Source organism: Triticum aestivum, chromosome 6D, assembly GCF_018294505.1.
Source record: "Triticum aestivum cultivar Chinese Spring chromosome 6D, IWGSC CS RefSeq v2.1, whole genome shotgun sequence".
Classification (NCBI taxonomy): Eukaryota; Viridiplantae; Streptophyta; class Magnoliopsida; order Poales; family Poaceae; genus Triticum; species Triticum aestivum.
In genome coordinates, this window is record NC_057811.1 from 396,416,515 (window position 1) to 396,437,521 (window position 21,007).

The 21,007-nt window shown below is 47.2% G+C and overlaps 2 protein-coding genes across 2 annotated transcripts; both read left to right on the forward strand.

Moving 5' to 3' along the window:
* Nucleotides 1-3,369: 3,369 nt before the first annotated feature.
* Nucleotides 3,370-6,856, forward strand: LOC123145329 (transmembrane 9 superfamily member 12). The gene is made up of 2 exons (XM_044564716.1): nt 3,370-3,422; nt 4,500-6,856. The coding sequence occupies exon 2, from the start codon at nt 4,533-4,535 to the stop codon at nt 6,504-6,506; it is 1,974 nt and encodes a 657-aa protein (XP_044420651.1). The 5' UTR covers nt 3,370-3,422; nt 4,500-4,532; the 3' UTR covers nt 6,507-6,856.
* A 9,301-nt stretch (nt 6,857-16,157) lies between these two features.
* LOC123145330 (transmembrane 9 superfamily member 12) lies at nt 16,158-19,279 on the forward strand. The gene is made up of 2 exons (XM_044564717.1): nt 16,158-16,453; nt 16,985-19,279. The coding sequence occupies exon 2, from the start codon at nt 17,027-17,029 to the stop codon at nt 18,995-18,997; it is 1,971 nt and encodes a 656-aa protein (XP_044420652.1). The 5' UTR covers nt 16,158-16,453; nt 16,985-17,026; the 3' UTR covers nt 18,998-19,279.
* The last annotated feature ends 1,728 nt before the right edge of the window (nt 19,280-21,007 follow it).

Consider the following 21,007-nt stretch of genomic DNA (forward strand, 5'->3'; position numbering starts at 1 on the left):
TCATCAAGGGAAGGAGGCATCAGTGTTCGATCGGCTTCAGTTAGCAGCAGTAGCAACGGAATCACTCGGGTTCAGTTAACAGCAAGGGATCGATCGGGGTTCAGCAACGTAGCTAGTGCAATCGTTCGGGTTCAGTTAGAGCCCAACGCCTCGCTCGGGTTCAGTTAGAGCGCAACGCCTCGCACACACACGCGTACGTGTACGAGAGAAACGCGCATCGCTCGGCTCCCGACCACCCAACGTAACCGGGAACTCCCCGATATTTTCCTCGCCCTCGCTTCTACCACGGTTTTTTCCGTCATGTACGGCCCAAAGAATGTCATGCAGCTGCGTCTCCGGCCCGCCCAGGACGAAAAGCCCATTTTCTGTCATGATTTTTTGCCATAGAAGTAGGAGCCCACCACATCTATGATGATACCGGGTTTTGTCACAATTATCATCATAGAAGTGTCATAAGCATGACAGAAAAAAATTCGTTCGGCCCAAAATGTCTTTTTTTGTAGTGGTAGCATGAGCCTCCATCTCCTCTATATCTTCCATGACTTGGTCGTCCGGCATTTGCAATGTTTTTACTTGATTTTTCCTTCGTCGTCTACTCGCCCTCAGGGGAAAAAAGAAAGTATTTTTGTCCCCGTCTATCAGCCAATCCAACCTCGCTCTCTGGCGCCAGAGAATCTCTTCTCGGTGGAAGAGTTCGACAAGCCTGTCACAAACCTTAATTTCCTCATGAGTTGGTCCCAATCTGCCTGGAACTGCGCGAAGTCTCTCTAGATCATTTTTTAGTCGCTTTATCTCCCCCCGAACGCTGCCAAATTCGCTCCGATCCCAAGCAAACAAATCACTCGCCAACGCGCCTAGCTTTCCGTGTAGTTCGGCCACCGAGGCAGCAGGCCTGCTGTTCCAACCGGTGCCAACCACGTCAAAAAGTGACTGCTCCCTCTCCCACATTAATTCATACTTAAAAGGCCTGGGACCCAGTCTGCATGCAAGCACTTCACGAATATGTAGTAAGATTGGGACGTGGTCGGAGCTGGCCGCTGTTTTGTGCTCCAAGACTGAAGATGGATAATTTAGAGCCCATGCTGGATTAACCAAGCACCTGTCCATCCTGACCCTAGTATATGATCCTCCTGCAACTTTTTTCTCAAAAGTCCAGCTTGTTCCCACATAGCCTATATCTGTTAGAGCACAAGTATCAACAACATCTCTGAATCCATCCATTTGAGCTTGGCTGCGAGGACCCACTCCATCATGTTCATGGCCATGCAAAACCTCATTGAAATCCTCTAGCACGACCCAAGGCAGTATTTAGGATCCCACTATGCTTTTTAGCAAATTCCATGTTTTGTATCTCTCTGGCACTTGGGCCTCTCCATACACAAACGTCACTCTGATCTGGGTCTCCATAAGCCTGTCAATTAAAACGTCAATGTGGTACTCTGAGTAACCGACAACCTCAACATTTATTTCATCATTCCAAAAAATTCCAAGACCTCCACTTCTACCAGAATTGTTTACAGCAAAACTCTGGCTGAAACCTAAGTTGTCAGCCATATTCTCAACTCTAGACCCCTCTATTTGGGTTTCTAAAATGCATAGTACAGAGGGGGCAAACTGCCTCGTGAGATCACGAAGCTCTCGAACTGTCGCAGGTTTGCCAGCCCCACGACAATTCCAACAAAGAAGACTCATTGCGCTGGGCGCGACCCCACTAGGGGGCCCGCTAAACGTGCATCAGAGTTTTTGGGTGCAGCCGGAGTCTTCCCGTTGTTTTTGTCAAACGTCGAGGTTGTTTTGTTCCTCTTCGGTTCCTGTTTTGGTGGTGGACTGCGAGGGACATCTGTTGGGATGGATGTTGATGGCAACAGAAGCAGCTGGCTTGCAACGTTTGTGGCAGCCCCTGGTGTCGCCAGAGCAGATGGGCTAGCTTCCACTGCTCCCCTCTTCCTGTTCTTATCTGCCTCATGCATCGCAGTGTCCTGGCCATTCTCTTCCTCAGTTTCTGCAGTGCTTTCTGTAGAGTTCTGCCCGGTGAACCCACGTCCACGACCTCGCCCCGACCGGCCTTTGCCACAACCACCTCTTGCGCCGCTGGCATCGCCAGATCCTCTGCCTTTGCCGGGGCCTCTGCCTGGCCCTCTGAACGAAGTTGCTCTAAGATCTTTGAAGACTAGAGCCTTTAGGGCGTGAACTCCATCGCCACACTCTTTAAACAGATGGCCGAGGTATCCACAAATTGCACACCAATCAGGGAGATGCTCGTATTTCACCCTGAAGATCACCCTTTCAAGTGCATCTTTTTTCCTGATCACCAGCGACATAGCGTTCTTGAGGGGCTTTGTGACATCAATCCTCAGACGGACCCGAGAAAAGTTTCCTTCGAAGTCATGTGATTTTGGTTTAGCATAAATAAACTCTCCTACCGTAGAGGATAGGGCTTTGATTTTGGGGAAGAAACCGTCCGGTAAATCATGGATCTGCATCCATATGTCAATCTTTTTCAACTCTATTATTGACGGCTTGGTGAAGCCGCCGTAGGGCGCAAGAACCACTGCTTTCCCTTTGAACTGCCATGGTCCCTCCTCCATTACACACTCCCAGTCGCCAAGGCAGCCGAATTGCATCGTGTAGAGGTTTTCTTCCAGGGGCCGGATCTTAACCTCCTTCGCCAAGTCCCACGCGGTCTTCATGTTTCTGAAGAACCAGTATTGGCTGTAGGGTTTCTCAGTATGAACCCTAGCGATTGCCATCCAGCGGGTCGCCTCCGCCGCTAGTTCATCATCCTCAATCACAACATCTTGCAGATTATCCTCTGTCAGCCCAAGTTCCTCCATCATCGCCTCTAGATCAGAGACAACATGCCCCGATCCCGACGCATTATCTTCCATTGTCCCTTGCCCGAGAGGTTTGAGATCCGCGGGCGGTATGATCCCTAGCAGTCCTCGACCCCCACCCTGCTCGCGAGGCCCCACGGGCCCCGGCAGTCGCCGACGGGAAGAAAGAGGGGAGGGGAGATCAAGTCTCTATGGCGGAGTCACCGACGCCGCCGAGAGGAGAGAGAGAAACCCTAACTAGAGGGGATTTGTGCCTCCTGGGTAGGCGTTAAGTACTATCACTAGGTTTTTTTTTGGAGGCATCACTAGGGTGGTATGTTGGATCTGGCGATCACCGGAGCCCATGTCCACAACGAAAACAACCCCGTAAAGATCTTGACCATCTTCCTTTACCAAGCCAAGCCCAGCCCAACCTACGTATAGACTTGAGCCCAAATTAGCCCATCGGGTGACAGTAAAATCGCTCACCTTTTTCTTCCGGGAGGGGAGGTCTGGACTCTGGACTGAGCAGTTGGTTCGCTGCTGCAAATTGTGCCGCTCACGCCGACGAGCATCTCCTCCCACCGTCGCCTCAATCTCCGGTGCCAGGTTCGGACCGATCGACCCCTCCCCTCCTTCTCCTCCCCGTTTCAGTTTGCGCGCCGGCGCCTGCTTCTCCTAGATCTGGGACGGCCTTAGCTCGCGGGTTCGTGCCTACGCCGTTCCTGTTTACCCGCTCGCATGGTGGCGGCGGCGCAGATCTGCTCGCCCGAGGCGCTCCCGTACCGCGATTCGGGAGTGGTTTTCGATTCTAGGGTCGAGCCGAGCAAATGTTTGAGCGACGCTGGAAGCAGCTCCAGTGCCACTCTTCAAGATTTGTCGCTGATTTAGTTTCTTATAAGAACTCGTTTGCTGATCTAGGTGGCACGTACTTAGCCATCCATGCTTCTAACTCGCGCACGTTAGATTTAGCCTTTGCATTTGGCATGCCTGATTGGCGCAATGCAAGATGCGCCGTTACTGCTGATGGATGCCGCCTTTTCCTAGTTCCCCGAGGTTTTGTTAGCGAGCATCTCCCTGGGGCATGGGCATTTTATTTCTATTCTCTCTGGCAGAAATTTCCCCAAATATGTTTGTTGTCTGTTTGATTATTGTTTCATGATGGATGGTAAAAGAACGACTATGAATTGGTTTTATTATTTCATCTAACACCTTTGGCCAGACATTCTTTCATTCTGAAGTAGGTGTATGTTATTCTGCTTACAGAGAAATATCAAGTTATCAACTAGCCATATTGTAGTCTTGTGATCAATGGAAGCCCCTCAGCAAGCTCCGTGATTGGCCTGCCAACGGCACCTTGATGAGGAGCTACAAGGACCTTGCTGCCAGTCTTATTTTACTCTTTGATCCTCCTTGTGGCTTAGCTTATCCTGGGCGTGTTTTGTGCTGTTGCCCCAGCATGGCCTTTGTTTTTTTTACCCTGTTTGAACCTTTCTTTGCTGTTGAACTTCCGTGCTCGGATGAACTTGGTTGTGTGTGGTCGTTTGCTTTATTTATCGATAAAGCGGGGCAATAGCCTTTTTTGGTAGTCTTATGTTTATTTGGTGCTGATGTATTTGCTTGGCATATGACCTATAGGCTATAGTTAGAGGAACTGACTGTTGATGTTCTTCCTTTTGGTTTCAGGTGTTAGGCAGAGGTTGCTGGGAACTGGCAATCATGGCCAAGGGCTGGATATTCTCTGCTTTGCTAGTGGTGTCTCTTGTGATGGCTCCTGCTTGTGAGGCGTTCTACTTGCCAGGTAGTTACATGCACACGTACCGGCAAGGCGAGGAGATAGGAGCAAAGGTGAACTCGCTCACATCCATCGAGACAGAACTGCCTTTCAGCTACTACAGCCTCCCATACTGCCGTCCTAAGGTTGGGATAAAGAAGAGTGCTGAAAATCTGGGGGAGCTCCTTATGGGTGACCAGATTGATAATTCCCCTTACCGTTTCCGTGTCAATGTCAATGAATCGCTCTACCTGTGTACCACGAGCCCACTTGATGAGGATGATGTGAAGCTCCTCAAGCAGCGAAGCCAGGACCTCTACCAGGTGAACATGATTCTTGACAATCTTCCTGTGAGGAGGTTTACCGAGCAGAATGGAATGACCATTCAGTGGACAGGCTATCCAGTTGGTTATACCCCAGAAGGTACCTCCGACGTCTACATCATTAATCACCTGAAATTTAAAGTCTTGGTCCATAAGTATGAAGGAGGTAAAGTGAGGGTCGTTGGAACTGGGGAAGGAATGGAAGTGATCTCAGACACTGACACTGACACTGACACTGATGCCAAGTCTGGGTATGAGATAGTGGGATTTGAGGTTGTCCCATGCAGTGTGAAGCGTGATCCTGAAGCCATGTCGAAGCTTACGATGTATGAAAAGGTTGATTCTGTGAGCTGCCCTGTGGAGTTGGAGAAATCTCAAATGATCAGGGAGAAGGAGCAGATTACCTTTACATATGAGGTTGAATTTGTAAACAGTGACATCAGATGGCCATCACGGTGGGATGCATACCTGAAGATGGAGGGTGCGAAAATTCACTGGTTCTCAATTATGAACTCGTTGATGGTGATACTGTTCTTGGCTGGCATTGTTTTTGTCATATTATTGCGGACAGTGAGGAGGGACTTGACTAGATATGAGGAGCTGGATAAGGAGTCCCAAGCTCAGATGAATGAGGAGCTCTCTGGGTGGAAGCTGGTTGTTGGAGATGTTTTCAGAGAGCCAACCTCATCAAAGCTGTTTTGTGTTATGATTGGCGACGGGGTTCAAATTCTGGGTATGGCGATTGTCACCATTTTCTTTGCCACCTTTGGATTCATGTCTCCTGCGTCTAGAGGAATGCTGTTGACAGGGATGATATTCCTTTATATGCTACTTGGAATTTTGGCCGGATATGCTGCTGTTAGGCTCTGGAGGACTGTAAAAGGAACTTCTGAGGGATGGAGGTCTGTCTCCTGGTCAACTGCCTGTTTCTTCCCTGGCATTGTCTTCATTGTCCTCACTGTATTGAACTTCATGCTGTGGTCAAGAAATAGTACTGGAGCCCTTCCCATTTCACTTTTCTTCACTCTTCTCTCCTTGTGGTTCTGTATCTCTGTGCCACTTACCCTTCTAGGTGGTTTCCTTGGAACAAGGGCTGAGCCAATTGAATTCCCCGTTCGAACCAATCAAATACCAAGAGAAATCCCTTCAAAGAATTACTCATGGCTCCTCATATTTGGTGCTGGAACTCTACCTTTCGGAACACTCTTCATTGAGCTCTTCTTCATTCTCTCAAGCATCTGGCTCGGAAGGTTCTATTATGTGTTTGGGTTCCTCCTTGTTGTGCTCCTTCTGTTGGTTGTGGTATGCGCTGAGGTATCTGTTGTTCTCACGTACATGCATCTCTGTGCTGAGGACTGGAGGTGGTGGTGGAAAGCTTTCTTTGCCTCTGGAGCAGTGGCATTTTATGTGTTCCTCTACTCTATCAACTACCTGGTGTTTGATCTCAGAAGCTTGAGTGGGCCAGTTTCTGCTACGCTCTATATTGGATACGCTTTCATTGTCTCTCTTGCCATTATGCTAGCTACTGGGACTGTTGGGTTCCTGACATCATTCTCTTTTGTTCACTACCTTTTCTCGAACGTCAAGATTGATTGAAGGCAAATCTCCAAGGAGTCAAGGACTGTACACAGTGCTTTGATCTGGCATCGGAAGGCCATCTACACGGTTGTGCCATTCTTAATGTAGCATATTACTGAGAGTCTTGATACTGTTGTACTACGATACATCTGGTATGTTCTAGTAGATGTGATTTTAAGCCTGTAATATTTTTCTCTTCTCTTTGCTGCAACATTTGTTGATGCAAATGCGCTCTTAAAAATCTTGAATTTTGCCGTGTTATTGTGCCTTGTGCAACTGTTGGTTCCATTTTTTTTCTTTTCCAAGATAGGTTTGTCACTGGAGATTTATTTTATCTATGCAGTGTAATGGACGCTAGTTTGTGCTTTTCTGACTTGCGTATCTGCCCAAGATTCTGTATGTCATAATTCAGCCTTTCCTAATTAGGCATGGTAATTCATAAGTGAAGTGCTTTGTGTTATTATTCCTTGTTGACTGACAGTGGCATGTGGTTATCTATGGCGACCATTCAACTGCATTTCTAGTTACTCCAGCTTTCATTAGGTTTGCTCCTCTGTCCAGCTACTTTACTTGAGTTAAAGTTGATTCTGAAATCTGTAAGAGACAGTTCCATTATTCTGAGTTCACTTGATGCTTTCGCATATCGCACCATAACTTCTATGCCCATATCGCCCTGTTTTTTTTTTTCTTTGCCTTTTGTTTTCCTTTCCCTTTTCGCTGTTGCATAATGTTCAAAGATAGTTCTGAGAACACTACCCAGTACCGCATTAATGAAATCTGAGCCTAGTTATTTGCTTGAATCTAGAGCATCTCAGTGCAATCTTTGTTGGTTACTAGTAATAATAGTCTAACAGTAGTACTAGTAAACCATTTGTGCTTACCCGTGACAGTGAAATGGTGGATCTATCTCATTTTGCCTTACAAAAAGAACATGCGAGGTGCTGTAAAAAAAATGTCTTTACATTTTGAGATAGAGGGAGTATATGGTTGGGTGGCTCCAAGGAGATTTCGAACACATCATCCAGGATCCTTAGGCAACCTCACGCGTTTCGTCATTGGTCGCTCGCCATTTACCACTTTCCGTACCTATAGCAGTTGAAACTTCAGTTCACCTGGAAGGTGCTCTGCTTTCTTCAGCGGCCGGTGGTGTTGATGTAATGAACTTTTGCCTTGTTTTTGTCTGGAAGGAGGTCGCATTCGTTGCTGTTTGTGTTGCTGCTGCACCGAATTCTTTCCCCCTTTGACGTTGTGCTGTTCCTCTCAGTCACAACCATCAGAACAAACTGAACTAAAATGCACCAGAAACCTGACGCCGATGCGTGCAGGTATAAAATTCAGTTCCACACGTCCATCTTCCTTCTCCAGTCCCGCCTCCTGTAGTACAAGAGTTACGCTTCCCCTGCAGCTTCAGAGTTGAGGAGCAGAAGGAAGGTCATGGTTACTAAAAATCCTACGCCCTAATTCTAAATACATCCATTTCCGTGACAAATAATTCGGGACGGAGGAAATACATGGCAAAATTCGGCATGTGGACGCGTACATTTTGCGTTCGATGCATAGCTTTGTTGGTCTCTCTGACAAGTGTGACTATAGGTAGTGTTCTCTCCAAGGAACCTGCCCCTTTTTCTTCCTGAAGGCAACGTGTCCCTTTTCGTGCAGCGCGGCTCACCCTCCTCTTGTGTTTTTCTAATCGAGGCTTCATTTTCATCGGTGGATCGTCGTCGGTTCGTTCGTCGGTTGATGTCGCGGCTTCTTCACACCAACCCGAGCGACCCTTTTCTCCACCAGACATGTACGCACGAGCACGACGATGATTGTCCGCTAAGAAATGCAGGGGATTTATTGATGAGCGGCAGGTGGTCGACGCGAAGAAAGTAGCACCCCGCGCGAGGTTGGGACGTGCTACTGGGATCGTGAACCGTTTTTAAATCTGTACTTATATTTTTGGCTCGGGAAAGGGTGTGTGAGTGGCAAGCAAGCAAGCCATCACGACGGCAGGTCGGAGATCGCATCTGCGCGGCTGGACGGGCCATCGGAGGAGCGCATCTGAGTTCTATATACAGGTTTTAGGTTGTTCATCATCGATCCCACATTTCTGTTGGGTGGTTGTCGTCTTGTTTATACTACGTAAAAACATTTTACAAACGGGGGGATCTGTCACTCAACGTCTCACCGAAAAATCGTGACTGGAAGGGTCCTAGAGCCTCACAAGTTTTTTTTCGAGCAAAAGAGGGTTTCCCCTCCGATTTTCATTAAAGAAACCAGCAAACAAACATCCGATAAGTTTTTAACCCGCACAAATTAAACTAGCCCTATTACATGCCAGAAGGAGTCACAAAGTGAAACTAGGCCAAGCAGGAACTACAGAAGGAAATGAATCGGCCACAAAGGATGAAACGCATGCGCAATTTTTCCACTTCACTTCGCCGGAACACCAAAAGAAGATCTTCATTCTTGTCACTGATGAAATTCGAAGAACTCCGAAACGCCACCCTTGCACAGCCTTGTAGACATCATTTGCTACTTGCACAATGAGTTTTGCTCCCAGCATCAACATGTTTTTCCTCTGGGTCCCTTTTCTGCAAAATAGCCCAGTCAGAAATTCATCCACACAACATTTTCACAATTCCCATTGGGTCAGAAATCTTTTTTTTATCAAATACAATATCATTTGTGCATCTCCAAATTGCCCATAACAGCGCTGAGACGCCAACCAATATAAGCTTCTTGCTATCTTTCTGGAAAAAATTTAGCCAGTTTTCAAGACAATCATTAAGGTCTCTAGGAGTACATTTTAAATCAAACGCACATCTTACTAATGCCCAGATAATTCTGGCTACCGAGCAAGAGAAAAACAAGTGATCAATTTTTTCATCCTTGCCACAGAACACGCAATGTTTATCTCCTTTCCAGCCCCTTCTTAACAAGTTATCTCTAGTAAGTATACTTTTTCTAGCCATAAGCCATAGGAAGAATCTAATTTTAGCAGGAACTTTAATTTTCCACAAAAAATTTCTAGGAAACCCCACATCAGTCTTGATCAAATATTTGTATAGAGACTTGACAGAAAATTTTCTGTCAGTGGTCAGCATCCACAAAGGTTTATCTCTTCCCCCATGCATCAGAACTTCCTCACATCTCACTCTCATGCTATTCCAAAGTTGCTCAGCATCTCCATAAAGTGATCTCCTGAAAGTAAAACCACTCCATCCTTTATCAATAGCATCTCTAACTGTTATCCCATGATCATTACTAATGAAGAACAGAGAAGGGTAGGCCTCTTTAAGAGGTTTATCCCCTACCCACCAATCTTCCCAAAACCTGGTATTTTTTCCATCCCCCAATTTTTTCTTAATATGTGGGTCGAAGTATTTCCTAACTTTCAAGATGTTAGACCAAAACTGGGAATCCCCACTTTTGTGTTTGATTCCAGAGAGACATTTGTCCCCAACATATTTTTCTTTGATGATCCCCTGCCAAAATCCCTCATCGTTCTCTATTTCCATAGCCACTTAGCTAATAAAGCAATGTTAAACATTTCAATGTTGGTAATCCCCATACCCCCTTGCTGTTTTGGAAGACAGCAAGTTTTCCAATTCACCAGGTGGTACTTCCTCTTATCTTCTTCTGATTGCCACACCATCCTGGCTCTATAAAAGTCTACTTTTTTCCTAACTCCAGCTGGTAAAAGATAAAAGGACATCATGTATATAGGAATATTGGATAAGCAGGACTGCACCAAAGTGACTCTACATGCAATATTTAGTAGTCTACCCTGCCAACAGGCACATCTTTTATCATTTTTTCAGTTACATTCTTCCACATTTTATTTCCGATTCTTTTATTGGACACGGGTAAGCCAAGATATTTCAGGGCGTCTCCCCCAGAATGCAGGTGAAAATTTCCTGATACAAATCTTTTCTCTCTTTAGCCTCCCAAAACAAGAATATTTCACTTTTATGGAAATTTATTGTCGGTCCAAACATCTGTTCAAAAGCAGTTAGGATAAATTTCAGATTCCTAGCAGAATTTTCATCATCTTGAATCAAGAAAAATAGTGTCATCCGCATATTGCAGCATATTGACCCCATTTTCATGGCAATTAGTGAGTACCCCTTTCACAAACCCTTCCGTTCTAGCTTTGTCTAAAATAATGGCAAGGGCATCAACTGCAAGATCAAAAAGTAGGGGAGATAAAGAATCACCCTGCCTAAGCCCCTTAAAGGTTTTGAAATAAGGACCTATGTCATCATTCACCTTGACTCCAACATGCCCCCCCCCCCCTCATAGTGTGCATCACCCAGTCACACCATTTATCAGGGAATTTTTTCAATTTAAGCATCTTATAGACAAAAGCCATTTGATTTTGTCATATGCTTTTTCAAAATCAACTTTGAACAGCATAGCACTTTGTTTTTTAGTGTGAATAGAATTAAGAGCCTCATGTAGTATCACAACACCCTCCATAATATATCTACCTTTCACAAAGGCAGTTTGAATTGGAGAAATAATTAGGTTAACTACCTTGCTCAATCTGTTCATTAGCACTTTAGTGATAATCTTGAAACTGACATTCAAGAGGCAAATTGGCCTAAACTTTTGAATTTGTCTAGCACCTTTAACCTTTGGGACTAGGGTGATAATCCCATAATTCAATCTGGCCAAGTCAACTTTGCCACTATGAAAATCATCTAAGATAGCTTTTAAGTCTGTTTTAGTAACTCCCAAAAATGTTGGTAAAAATCTACAGCAAATCCAGACCTGGACTTTTGTTTTTCTCCATATTAAAAACCACATCTCTGATTTCTTCCAAACTAAAAGGTTTAATCAAATCAGATTCTTCCTGTGGGGAGATAACCTCAGGGTTTTGGTGTCCAAGTTAATGTTGGACTTATCTGCTTGACCAAATAGGTTTTTGTAATAATTGGTTATATGTTCCATGAGTTTGGCATCTCCCTCAATGGGCTCCCCCTCATGTTCTAGAGTAGTTATCCTATTTTTCCTTCTTCTGCCATTAACTTTGGCATGGTAGTACCTAGTATTAGAATCTCCCTCCTTTATCTCTCTATCTTTATATCTTTGCAACCATTTAATTTCCTCCATCTTAAAGATGTCCTTTAGTTCTTTCCTCCAATTTTTTTGAATCTCTCTATCTTGTGCACTAAGACCATTAGTCTCAGCTTTTTTATCTATCTCATCTAATAACTCCAGTAGTTCTTTTTTCCTCTTTCTGTAAGCAGCATTTGATGATAATCCATCCTCTAATCTTCTATCTAATGTTTCTCATTTTTGTTTGCCAAATGTCTAAGCTAGAGCCTTTACATTTAATATTCCAATTTTTTCCCACAAATTCCTTAAACCCCTCCATGAGCATCCAGGCATTTTCGAATCTGAAAATGGGCTGGCTTTTTTTGTGATTTCCAGTGTCTAACAACAAGGGGGTGTGGTCAGATATTTCCCTTTCCATGGCATTCACCATGGCTAGGGGGTATTTGTCCTCTCAATCAGGGTAGATTAAAATTCTGTCAAGTTTCTCATATGTGGGCTCAGGCAAATTATTTGCCCAGGTGTACTTCCTCCCATTCAAAGGAAGGTCTCTGAGCCCAGCATGTTCGATAATTGCATTAAAGACAAAGCTAAAATGATCTAGTCCTCCAGGTTTGTTCTTTTCTGAACTGTTCTTGATAAGATTAAAGTCACCCCCAATCACACAAGGCTGTGGATTATCTTGATAGAATCTAGAGAGTTCAGCCAAGAAGGTTGCTTTCCCATCTTTTTGAGCATCACCATAAACTGTAACTAGATTCCAGCTAAATTTAGCTATTTTGTCAAAAAAAATGAATTTTAACAAAATAAACTCCTTTTTCTACTTGTATCACATTAAAACAATCATTATTAATTCCTACTAAGATTCCACCAGATTTACCTCTAGGGGCAATCCATTCCCGGAGGAAATTTCTTCCTCCGGCAAGGTTGTGTAACTCATTTTTTGTAAAATCACTTTTAATAGTTTCCTGGAGTCCAACAAAATCCAGTTGTTTCTCCAGGATGGTATCTCTAATAAAATTTCTTTTAATATCTTGCCCAATTCCTCTCACATTCCAAAATAGGCCTCTCATTTTTTTTCTTTTTGTTTTTCCTCACTTTGGTCCCCCCACTCAAGATGGATTTTTCCCCAGCACCAAATGCCGGCATCCCACCTGTCATTTTTCTGTTACTGGAGAAAATCTTTTTTAATTTGTCATAATGATCTTTTTCTATATCATCCTCAGTGTTATCTCCTTCTGAATACAAATCTTCCAGCTCAACATCTTCAATGTCAATGAGACTTGGAGAGTCATCTTTTTTCTCCTCCCTGTTTTTATTAATTGAATTTTGGAGATATATATCTCTTCTAGCCTGTTCCATATTAGAAATCAGGTCTAGATTTTGTGCAACCATATCTAATGCACACCCCAAATCAATCCCAACTTTGCTTGCCATATCATATAAAGAATTTTTTTCATCAAATAGAGTAGAATCCTTACCATAATTGTCTTTTTCAGCTGCCCTTTCCTTGGCCAGGTCTTCTATTTTAGCATCCTTCTTATCCAGGTTTCTATCACTTCTTCTAGTAGGTCCATCTTTATCTTCGTCCTTGTCTCCTCCTTCCTTTTTGTGAATTCCTAACTTTGAGCCTAGGGATTCCACCGAATCTTGACTGGCTGAATAATCCACTGGTTCTGCATATGCATCTTCAGGTGTGTGGTCACGGGGAATTTCAGTCTCAAGCTCATTTTTCTCACCTAAGTCTTCTCCATAGATCTCTTTTTCTTCCCAAGCATTAATTTTTTCCATGCACTTGTTAATCATATCTTGTTGACCTTGAATCATTTCTAGCAAACTCTTCTTCTCTATTTTCCAATTAGCATTCTTTTTTTCCCTCCACAGCTCTCCAGGCATCATTTCTGCATCTGATTTCCTCAACTTCTTGGAATTTTTTTAAAGCTTATCTAGCTCAGCCTCAACTTTCTTCGTCAAACCCACCTCCATGAGGTAACCTTTCTGTATCTTCAATATCTCCTCATTTTTTTGCTGCATCTCCTCAAACTGTTTGAGCCCCACACTTCCCAGAGAGATATTTTCCTTACATCCATCTGATCCCATTTCTCCAATTTTGATTTTGTTGGCCTCCCATTGCTGTTTTATCTGACTCAGCATCCATGTTCTCAAACTTTCTTTTTTCTTCATACCAACCCTGTTCAACCACCTCTTCCAACTCTATATTGATCTGTAGATCATCAGGTCCTTGTCAGTAATCTCAGTATGGTGGGGGATTTTTTCATAGTCTCTTACTCCCACTTTAGCCCTGATTTTTTCTTTCAGGATAGTGGTCATATCAATTTCTAAAACAGGACCAACAAAAGCAGCCACCTCACACATCCCAAAGAAATGCCTAAAGCACTCAGGAATTTTCCCAAACTGTACCCACACTGTGTGTAATTTGCCAATAGCCTGAGTGTCAAAGGTCCAACTGTCTACATTGATCACAGCATTGGTCCCCAGCAAGTTGAAGTTTCCAAATTTGTGGAGCTCTGCCAGTCTGCTCTTGCTAGGGAATCTCATCAAGTAAGCTGTGTCTCCATGTTTTTTGCATCTCCACTGCTAGTTCCAGCTGAACATATAATTGAACCCCTCCAGGAACTGTGTTTCATTGATCTCCCCTGAAGATATGTTCACAATGGCCATAGGATTAGTCTGTTCACTACTAACTATCTCTTTTGAGTTCTGTACCAGCAGCACACCTAGACCTCTGGCAGCATATCCAATAAACTTTGGGGTAGGTTTGATTTGCTTCAGCCATGCACATTCCTCAGTGACATGAGAGTTCTTGCCACAGATGATGCAATTAGGTAACTTGCAGTCTCTAGTCAGATGTCTGGTGTCTTTGCACTTGTTGCACAACATTCTGAAATTACCCCCAGCATTGTTCTGATCCATGTTCTCTCTTTGTCCAAACCTGTTGCTCTGTATCCATCCTTTCTGCCCTTGTTTATTTCCCATATCCATATCAGCTTTACTTTTTTTCATGGATTCTTTCCCTCCAGCAAGCACTTTTTTGGTCTCATCAGGCATATCGCATCTACTGCTACTAGAGAGGACAACATTTCCTCCCCCAGATGAGCTTTCCATCTTTTGTTGGGCCATCTGGGCCATCAAAGCCCCAAACCACTGTTGCTGTTGGATCAGATCAAAGGAGGGAGCCAGCGCCGCGACATCATCTTTGCCCTTAAGATCTCTAGTCATATGTTCCTCTTGCAACTTCTTCACATTTTCTTCCTTGGAACTCACAGGCAACCTCAGATCTGCCATCCCTCTCTTCTTTTCCTCCCCCTGCTGATCAGATTTTCTTGATTCTTCTCTGTACCCAAATCTTCCACCTCCTCTATCATTGTTGGGGTAGATCTCTCTGAATCTATCTAGGTCTTCTTCCTTTCTTCTATACTGGAAACTATCTCTCCCCCCTCTATTAAATCTTCCTCCTCCCCGATATCCACCAGGCCCCCTGTTCATCATCTCTCCCTCTTCCTTCTCACCTAGCGGCGGCGGGGGAAGGGGAAACCCTAAGTCCTCAAGGGGATCGTACTCTCTCTCAAAGCAGAGGAGAGGCGCACTATTTATAGGCAGGAAAGCTTGGGAAAGCGTATTGCTAAAACCCATTTCCCCTTTTTGCTTTATACATTTTTCCTTAGCTTTATCTGATGTCTTTTCACCCCAACTGGGGAGAGACATCTCATTCCTACTCATCATCTCTCCAAACACTGTAACTTGGCATCCATTACTGACCATATCATCTATATACACATCTTCGTTAGCCCAGAAGTCGGGATTATGCGCAAAATTTGCACAAGTACTCCCTTCGTTCCTAAATATAAATCTTTTTGAAGATTTCAATATGAATAGTGTAGATTCACTTATTGTATTCCGTATGTAGTCCATATTGAAATCTCCAGAAAGGAGGGAGTAGTACGGACTAGACAAACGGAGTGCCAAATCTCATATGCACTGGTACCTCATATGCACTGGTACATTGCTCGGAGTGGCAAATCCTCTCGTCTTCGTGCCACCTGTATTTTTGAAAAGAAATGGTTTTACCGCAGGGCGCAGGCACCGCGATTGCCTGCGTGCTGCTGGGTGGAAGCTGCTGCTGGAGCAGTATTCCGGAATCTACTACCGTGCAGGAGTATTCGTCCGCGTTGGCGCCTTGCAGCAGCTTCCAAGTTCCAAGAGTCAGAACTCAGAACCGTACCAAACTTTTTTTTTTTAAAGAGAAAGGAGAGAGCCGTACCAACCCCACCGACGGTCCAGATCTGAAACGGGAGACCGATACGGGGGCAGTAGCACAACTGTACTGTACACGAGCACATGCCGCACAGCCCCGTTTGGCTTGGCGTCTTGCCTGGCCCACATGTCACTCTCCCGGTTAGGCTCCCCGCCAACCTGCCCACCCCACCCGGGTCAAACCGGGGACCAAATCGCCACACGTACTGCTGCAGACCAAACCAGCGGCGGGCCCCACCTCGAACCGAACCCCGGGCCTGGCCTGGAGCACCAAACCGGTCCCCGACCTACCCACCTAGAAAACGTTCAAATTTCGCCCGAAAGTACTACAAATATCCTCCAAATTCAAATGGCACGGGGCGGTGAATTCGAGAGAAAACAAATCAAAAACCGCGCCGAGTGGCGCGTGGCTCTAGCAGTATAAGATTGGCGGGTTTGTGCCGCGTCTGGGCCTCGCCTCGATTTTGCCGGCCGAGCGTTTACTTGCCTGCTGTATTCTTCTCTTCTCCTCCTCGATCTCGAGGGCGGACGGAGAGATAGAGAGAGAGCCAGAGGGGTGGCCTCGGGGTCGGAACTCGGAAGCGTCCATGTTTTGACCTCGCCCGGGTCGCCTCCTCGTCCTCGCCCCGCGATCCAGATCTGAGGTGAGCGCCCCTGCCTTCCTCCGCTCCCCCATTTCCTTCTTCCTCCCTGCGTAATTCGTCCGTCCGGGCGGCCGGATCTGGATCCTCTGCCTCCGGCGCTGGATCCGTGTCGCCTCGTCGGGCTGTCTGTCTGTCTGTCTGTCGGTATAGTTCGTTTTCCCCCGCTGGTTATTGTCGTTGATTTCAGGGGATTGTTGACTGGTCGTGCGTGAACATGCTCGTTCTTACCGGTGAATGGCGGTTATCGTTCTCGGTTTCAGAGGATCGGTCGATTACGTGTCTCTGTTGCTGGTTAGGCCCGCAGCTCCGGGTGTAGGAGTATTGGTCCTTGCTTGGTAGATCATCTGTGTTCGATTTCGTGCATGCATGTTGGCGATTATATAACTGAGTAGTACTCTGTTCGATGCAAATGCGTTCGTCTTTAATTATGTGTTCTGTTGCTATATCCTCGTGATTATATCAACGAAAAAAAAAGATGTTGATTCTGTGAAATGAATTGATCGGTGTTTCTTCTCTACAATTTGCTTGCAGGTGGAGTTCTAGATTGACTGGTCAGAGGAATTTGGTGCCGTCATGCTGCCCAAGATGCCGTCGGTCCGGTGGATCTCGGCTTCCCTGCTGGTCATTCTCCTGAGCCTGCACCCCATCGCCGACGCCTTCTACCTCCCGGGCACTTTCATGCACACCTACGAAGCCGGTGAAGAGATCGCGGCCAAGGTCAACTCGCTCACGTCCATCGAGACCGAGCTGCCCTTCAGCTACTACAGCCTTCCCTACTGCAAGCCCCCGGAAGGTGTCAAGAAGAGCGCCGAGAACCTCGGCGAGGTTCTCATGGGTGACCAGATCGACAACTCGCCGTACCACTTCCACGTCAACGTCAACGAGTCGCTGTACCTTTGCACCACCGACCCGCTCACCAAAGAGCAGGCCGAGCTGTTGAAGAACCGGGCGCGGAATCTGTACCAGGTCAACATGATCCTCGACAATCTGCCGGTCATGAGGTTCACTGAGCAGAATGGGATGACAATCCAGTGGACCGGGTACCCGGTCGGGTACAACCCGATGGGTAGCAGCGAGGATTATATCATTAACCATCTCAAGTTCAGGGTTTTGGTCCACCCCTACCAGGCACAAGGTGATGTTGTGGTCACGAGTGAGGATGGTGTTGCCATGGTTGAGTCTGACCGCAAGAGTGGCTTCCAGATTGTTGGTTTTGAGGTTGTTCCTTGCAGTGTGAAGCGTGATCCTGCAGCCATGGCCAAGCTCAAGATGTATGAGAAGGTTGACTCTGTGAACTGCCCGTTGGAGCTCGAGAAATCTCAGGTGATCCGTGAAAAGGAGCAGATTACATTTACCTATGAGGTTGAGTATGTCAAGAGCAACATCAAGTGGCCGTCAAGGTGGGATGCATACCTGAAGATGGACGGTGCTAAGGTGCACTGGTTCTCAATCATGAACTCCATGATGGTTGTCTTCTTCTTGGCTGGTATTGTGTTTGTCATATTCTTGAGGACTGTCCGAAGGGATCTGACGCGTTATGAGGAGATGGACAAAGAAGCGCAAGCTCAGATGAATGAAGAGCTTTCAGGATGGAAGCTTGTTGTTGGTGATGTCTTCAGGGAGCCCTGCTGCTCAAAGCTGCTGTGTGTTATGGTCGCTGATGGTATCCAGATCACCGGCATGGCAGTCGTTACAATCGTGTTTGCTGCTCTGGGTTTTCTCTCACCTGCTTCCAGGGGAATGCTCTTGACCGGAATGATCATCCTCTACCTCTTCCTTGGAATTATTGCTGGATATGTTGGTGTCCGTCTCTGGAGGACCATCAAACAATCCACAGAAGGCTGGAAATCTGTCGCTTGGCTGACCTCCTGCTTCTTCCCTGGCATTGTTTTCATCATCTTGACCGTGCTGAACTCCATCCTGTGGGGTAAGAAGAGCACTGGAGCTTTACCCATTTCACTCTTCTTCACCCTCTTGGCCCTGTGGTTCTGCATCTCCGTGCCACTCACTCTTATTGGAGGCTTGCTAGGCACACGGGCTGCAAGCATAGAATTCCCTGTCCGTACCAACCAAATCCCAAGAGAGATCCCTGAGCGCAAGTTCCCTTCATGGCTTCTTGTGCTCGGTGCAGGAACGTTGCCTTTTGGCACCCTTTTCATTGAGCTCTTCTTCATCCTTTCTAGCATCTGGCTGGGGAGGTTCTACTATGTCTTCGGCTTCCTGTTCATCGTCCTCTTCCTGCTGGTCATAGTCTGTGGTGAGGTTTCTTTGGTCCTGACCTACATGCACCTTTGCGTGGAGGACTGGAAGTGGTGGTGGAAAGCCTTCTTTGCTTCTGGCTCCGTCGCGTTCTTCGTCTTCCTATACTCCATCAACTACCTGGTGTTCGACCTCAGGAGCCTGAGCGGGCCAGTCTCCGCAACGCTCTACCTGGGCTACTCCTTGATCATGGCATTTGCCATCATGCTGTCAACTGGCGCCATCGGCTTCTTGCTCTCGTTCTACTTCGTCCACTACCTCTTCTCGTCCGTTAAGATTGACTAGAAGCCCCCTGCAGTAGTGTCACCCGATTCTGGTGATAGTTATCCCTTAGAAAACACAAACACAAATAATTGTCAAACTGAAAAATGGAAACATATGGTGATTTACATGGCTTAGCACAGTTACTCCAGCTTATGTTTACTTCTTAGACATGTTTGTAATGCTTCGGCTATGTTCTCTTGCCTTTTTTGTAATAGTATTATGTTTTGCTTGCTCTGGGCGTTTGTGAGCAGCAAAATTTGTTATCGGGGACTTGTTGAAATATGAAATGGGCAAATTTGATTACAGCTACTTGTGATCTGTTTTGACGTTTTAGTGCTGGTGAGGTGTGTTGCTACACACATGTTCGAAAAATTTGTAACCAGATTGTCCTGTTAAAGTCTGGGCAGTTTTACACTGCCATCTGGGTACGCTGTTGATCATTTGCTTCTCGTGTTCTCAAGTTTGAATCTGGTAGGAGCTAGGGCCCTACCAGATCTAGGGCGTAGGTTGTAGGGGAAGGAGGGGAAAGGGCGAGGGCTGGTGCGCGGCGGCCGGCGGCGTGGCGCCGTCCTTGCGATGGGAGCAGCGAAGGCAGGAGGCGGCTAGGGTTTAGGTCTCCCGGCTCCCTAAGGGAAGCCGATCAAATATTGATTGCTTCTTGCTTGATTAGATTGATACATCTCCTTTCCTTATATAGAGAGGTTACTTGACTCCTAAGCAAACGATCCTAATACGATAAGATAATTGGGCTAAGCCCCTAATTAAGATACTTGGGCCATAACCCACTAGGCTAAGCCCCTATGCCGGTCATAACACTTCTCCCCGCCTGCACAAACAGCTCGTCCTCGAGCTGTAAGGTGGGGAAGCGCTTGCTGAACTCCTCGAGATGATCAACCAGCGTTAAACACCTTCGCGACAGCTGGGGCGGCAAGGTTGGCGGCGACGGCGTCCTCCGGAATGTAGTCTGCAACCTCCAGGTAGAAGAGTCGCGGGCAGGCGTGGCCAGACGTGTAGGGCTCGTCGCAGTTGAAGCACAACCCTTGGCAGCGACGCTCGAGTAGCTTGGCCGAGGTGAGTCGGCGGAACGGGCACGCCGCGGTCGTGGCGAGGGGTGCCGCGGAAGCCTGAACAGTCCGACCCGGAGCGGGATCTGGCCAGGGTAGCGACCTAGTGGCCCGGGACAGTGACTCTTGCTGGACGGCCACCGCACGGCGCTCGAACGCGCGGGCGTAGTACATGGCCGTCTGGATATCCTGGGGTCCCTGAAGCTCCATGTCCACGCGGATGTGATCCGGAAGTCCACCGACAAAGAGGTCGGCCCGCTGCTGCGCCGTCACGCCTGACGCGTGGCATGCCACGGCCTGGAAACAGTCGGCGAAGTCCTGAACCGTGGAGGTGAAGGGAAGGCGGCCTAACTCCGCCAGGCGGCTCCCGCGGATCGAGGGCCCAAAACGAAGGAGGCAGAGCTCGCGGAAGCGCTCCCAAGGGGGCATGCTGCCCTCGTCCTGCTCGAGGGCGTAGTACCAGGTCTGGGCTACACCGCGGAGGTGGTAGGATGCCAGCCAAGTGCGCTCCGACGCGAGCGTGCGTTGTCCACGGAAAAACTGCTCACACTGGTTGAGCTAGTTAAGCGGGTCCTCCGTCCCGTCATAAGTGACGAAGTCGATCTTGGCGAACCGTGGTGGCGTCTGGGTCGGCGCGCCATGGCCGACCGGCTCGGCGGTGCGGAGCAGTGATGATGACGGCGCCCGGTCAACGGTGGGGAGACCGTCATAGGCCCCCGCGGAGCCGGACGAGGCCCAGACTGCAGCGTGGGTACCGGTGGGTCCCCGGCCTCCGTGTAAACTGGCGGTGGCGACGTCTCGGTTAGCCAGGCCGGGATCTGGGACGGTGACGGCGGAAACCGGACCTACTGGATCGGGAGGCCTCCTGGTGTGGACTGGCCCAGTCTGGAGCTGGGCGGCGGCGGTGGAAGCTGGACCGGCGCGGGCGGCGCGGTCGGCGCGGCTGGGGCGAGCGTGGGCTGGTGCG

Coding starts and splice junctions, on each gene's coding strand:
- LOC123145329 (XM_044564716.1), top strand. CDS start 4,533: ATGGCCAAGGGCTGGATATTCTCTGCTTTGCTAGTGGTGTCTCTTGTG.
- LOC123145330 (XM_044564717.1), top strand. CDS start 17,027: ATGCTGCCCAAGATGCCGTCGGTCCGGTGGATCTCGGCTTCCCTGCTG.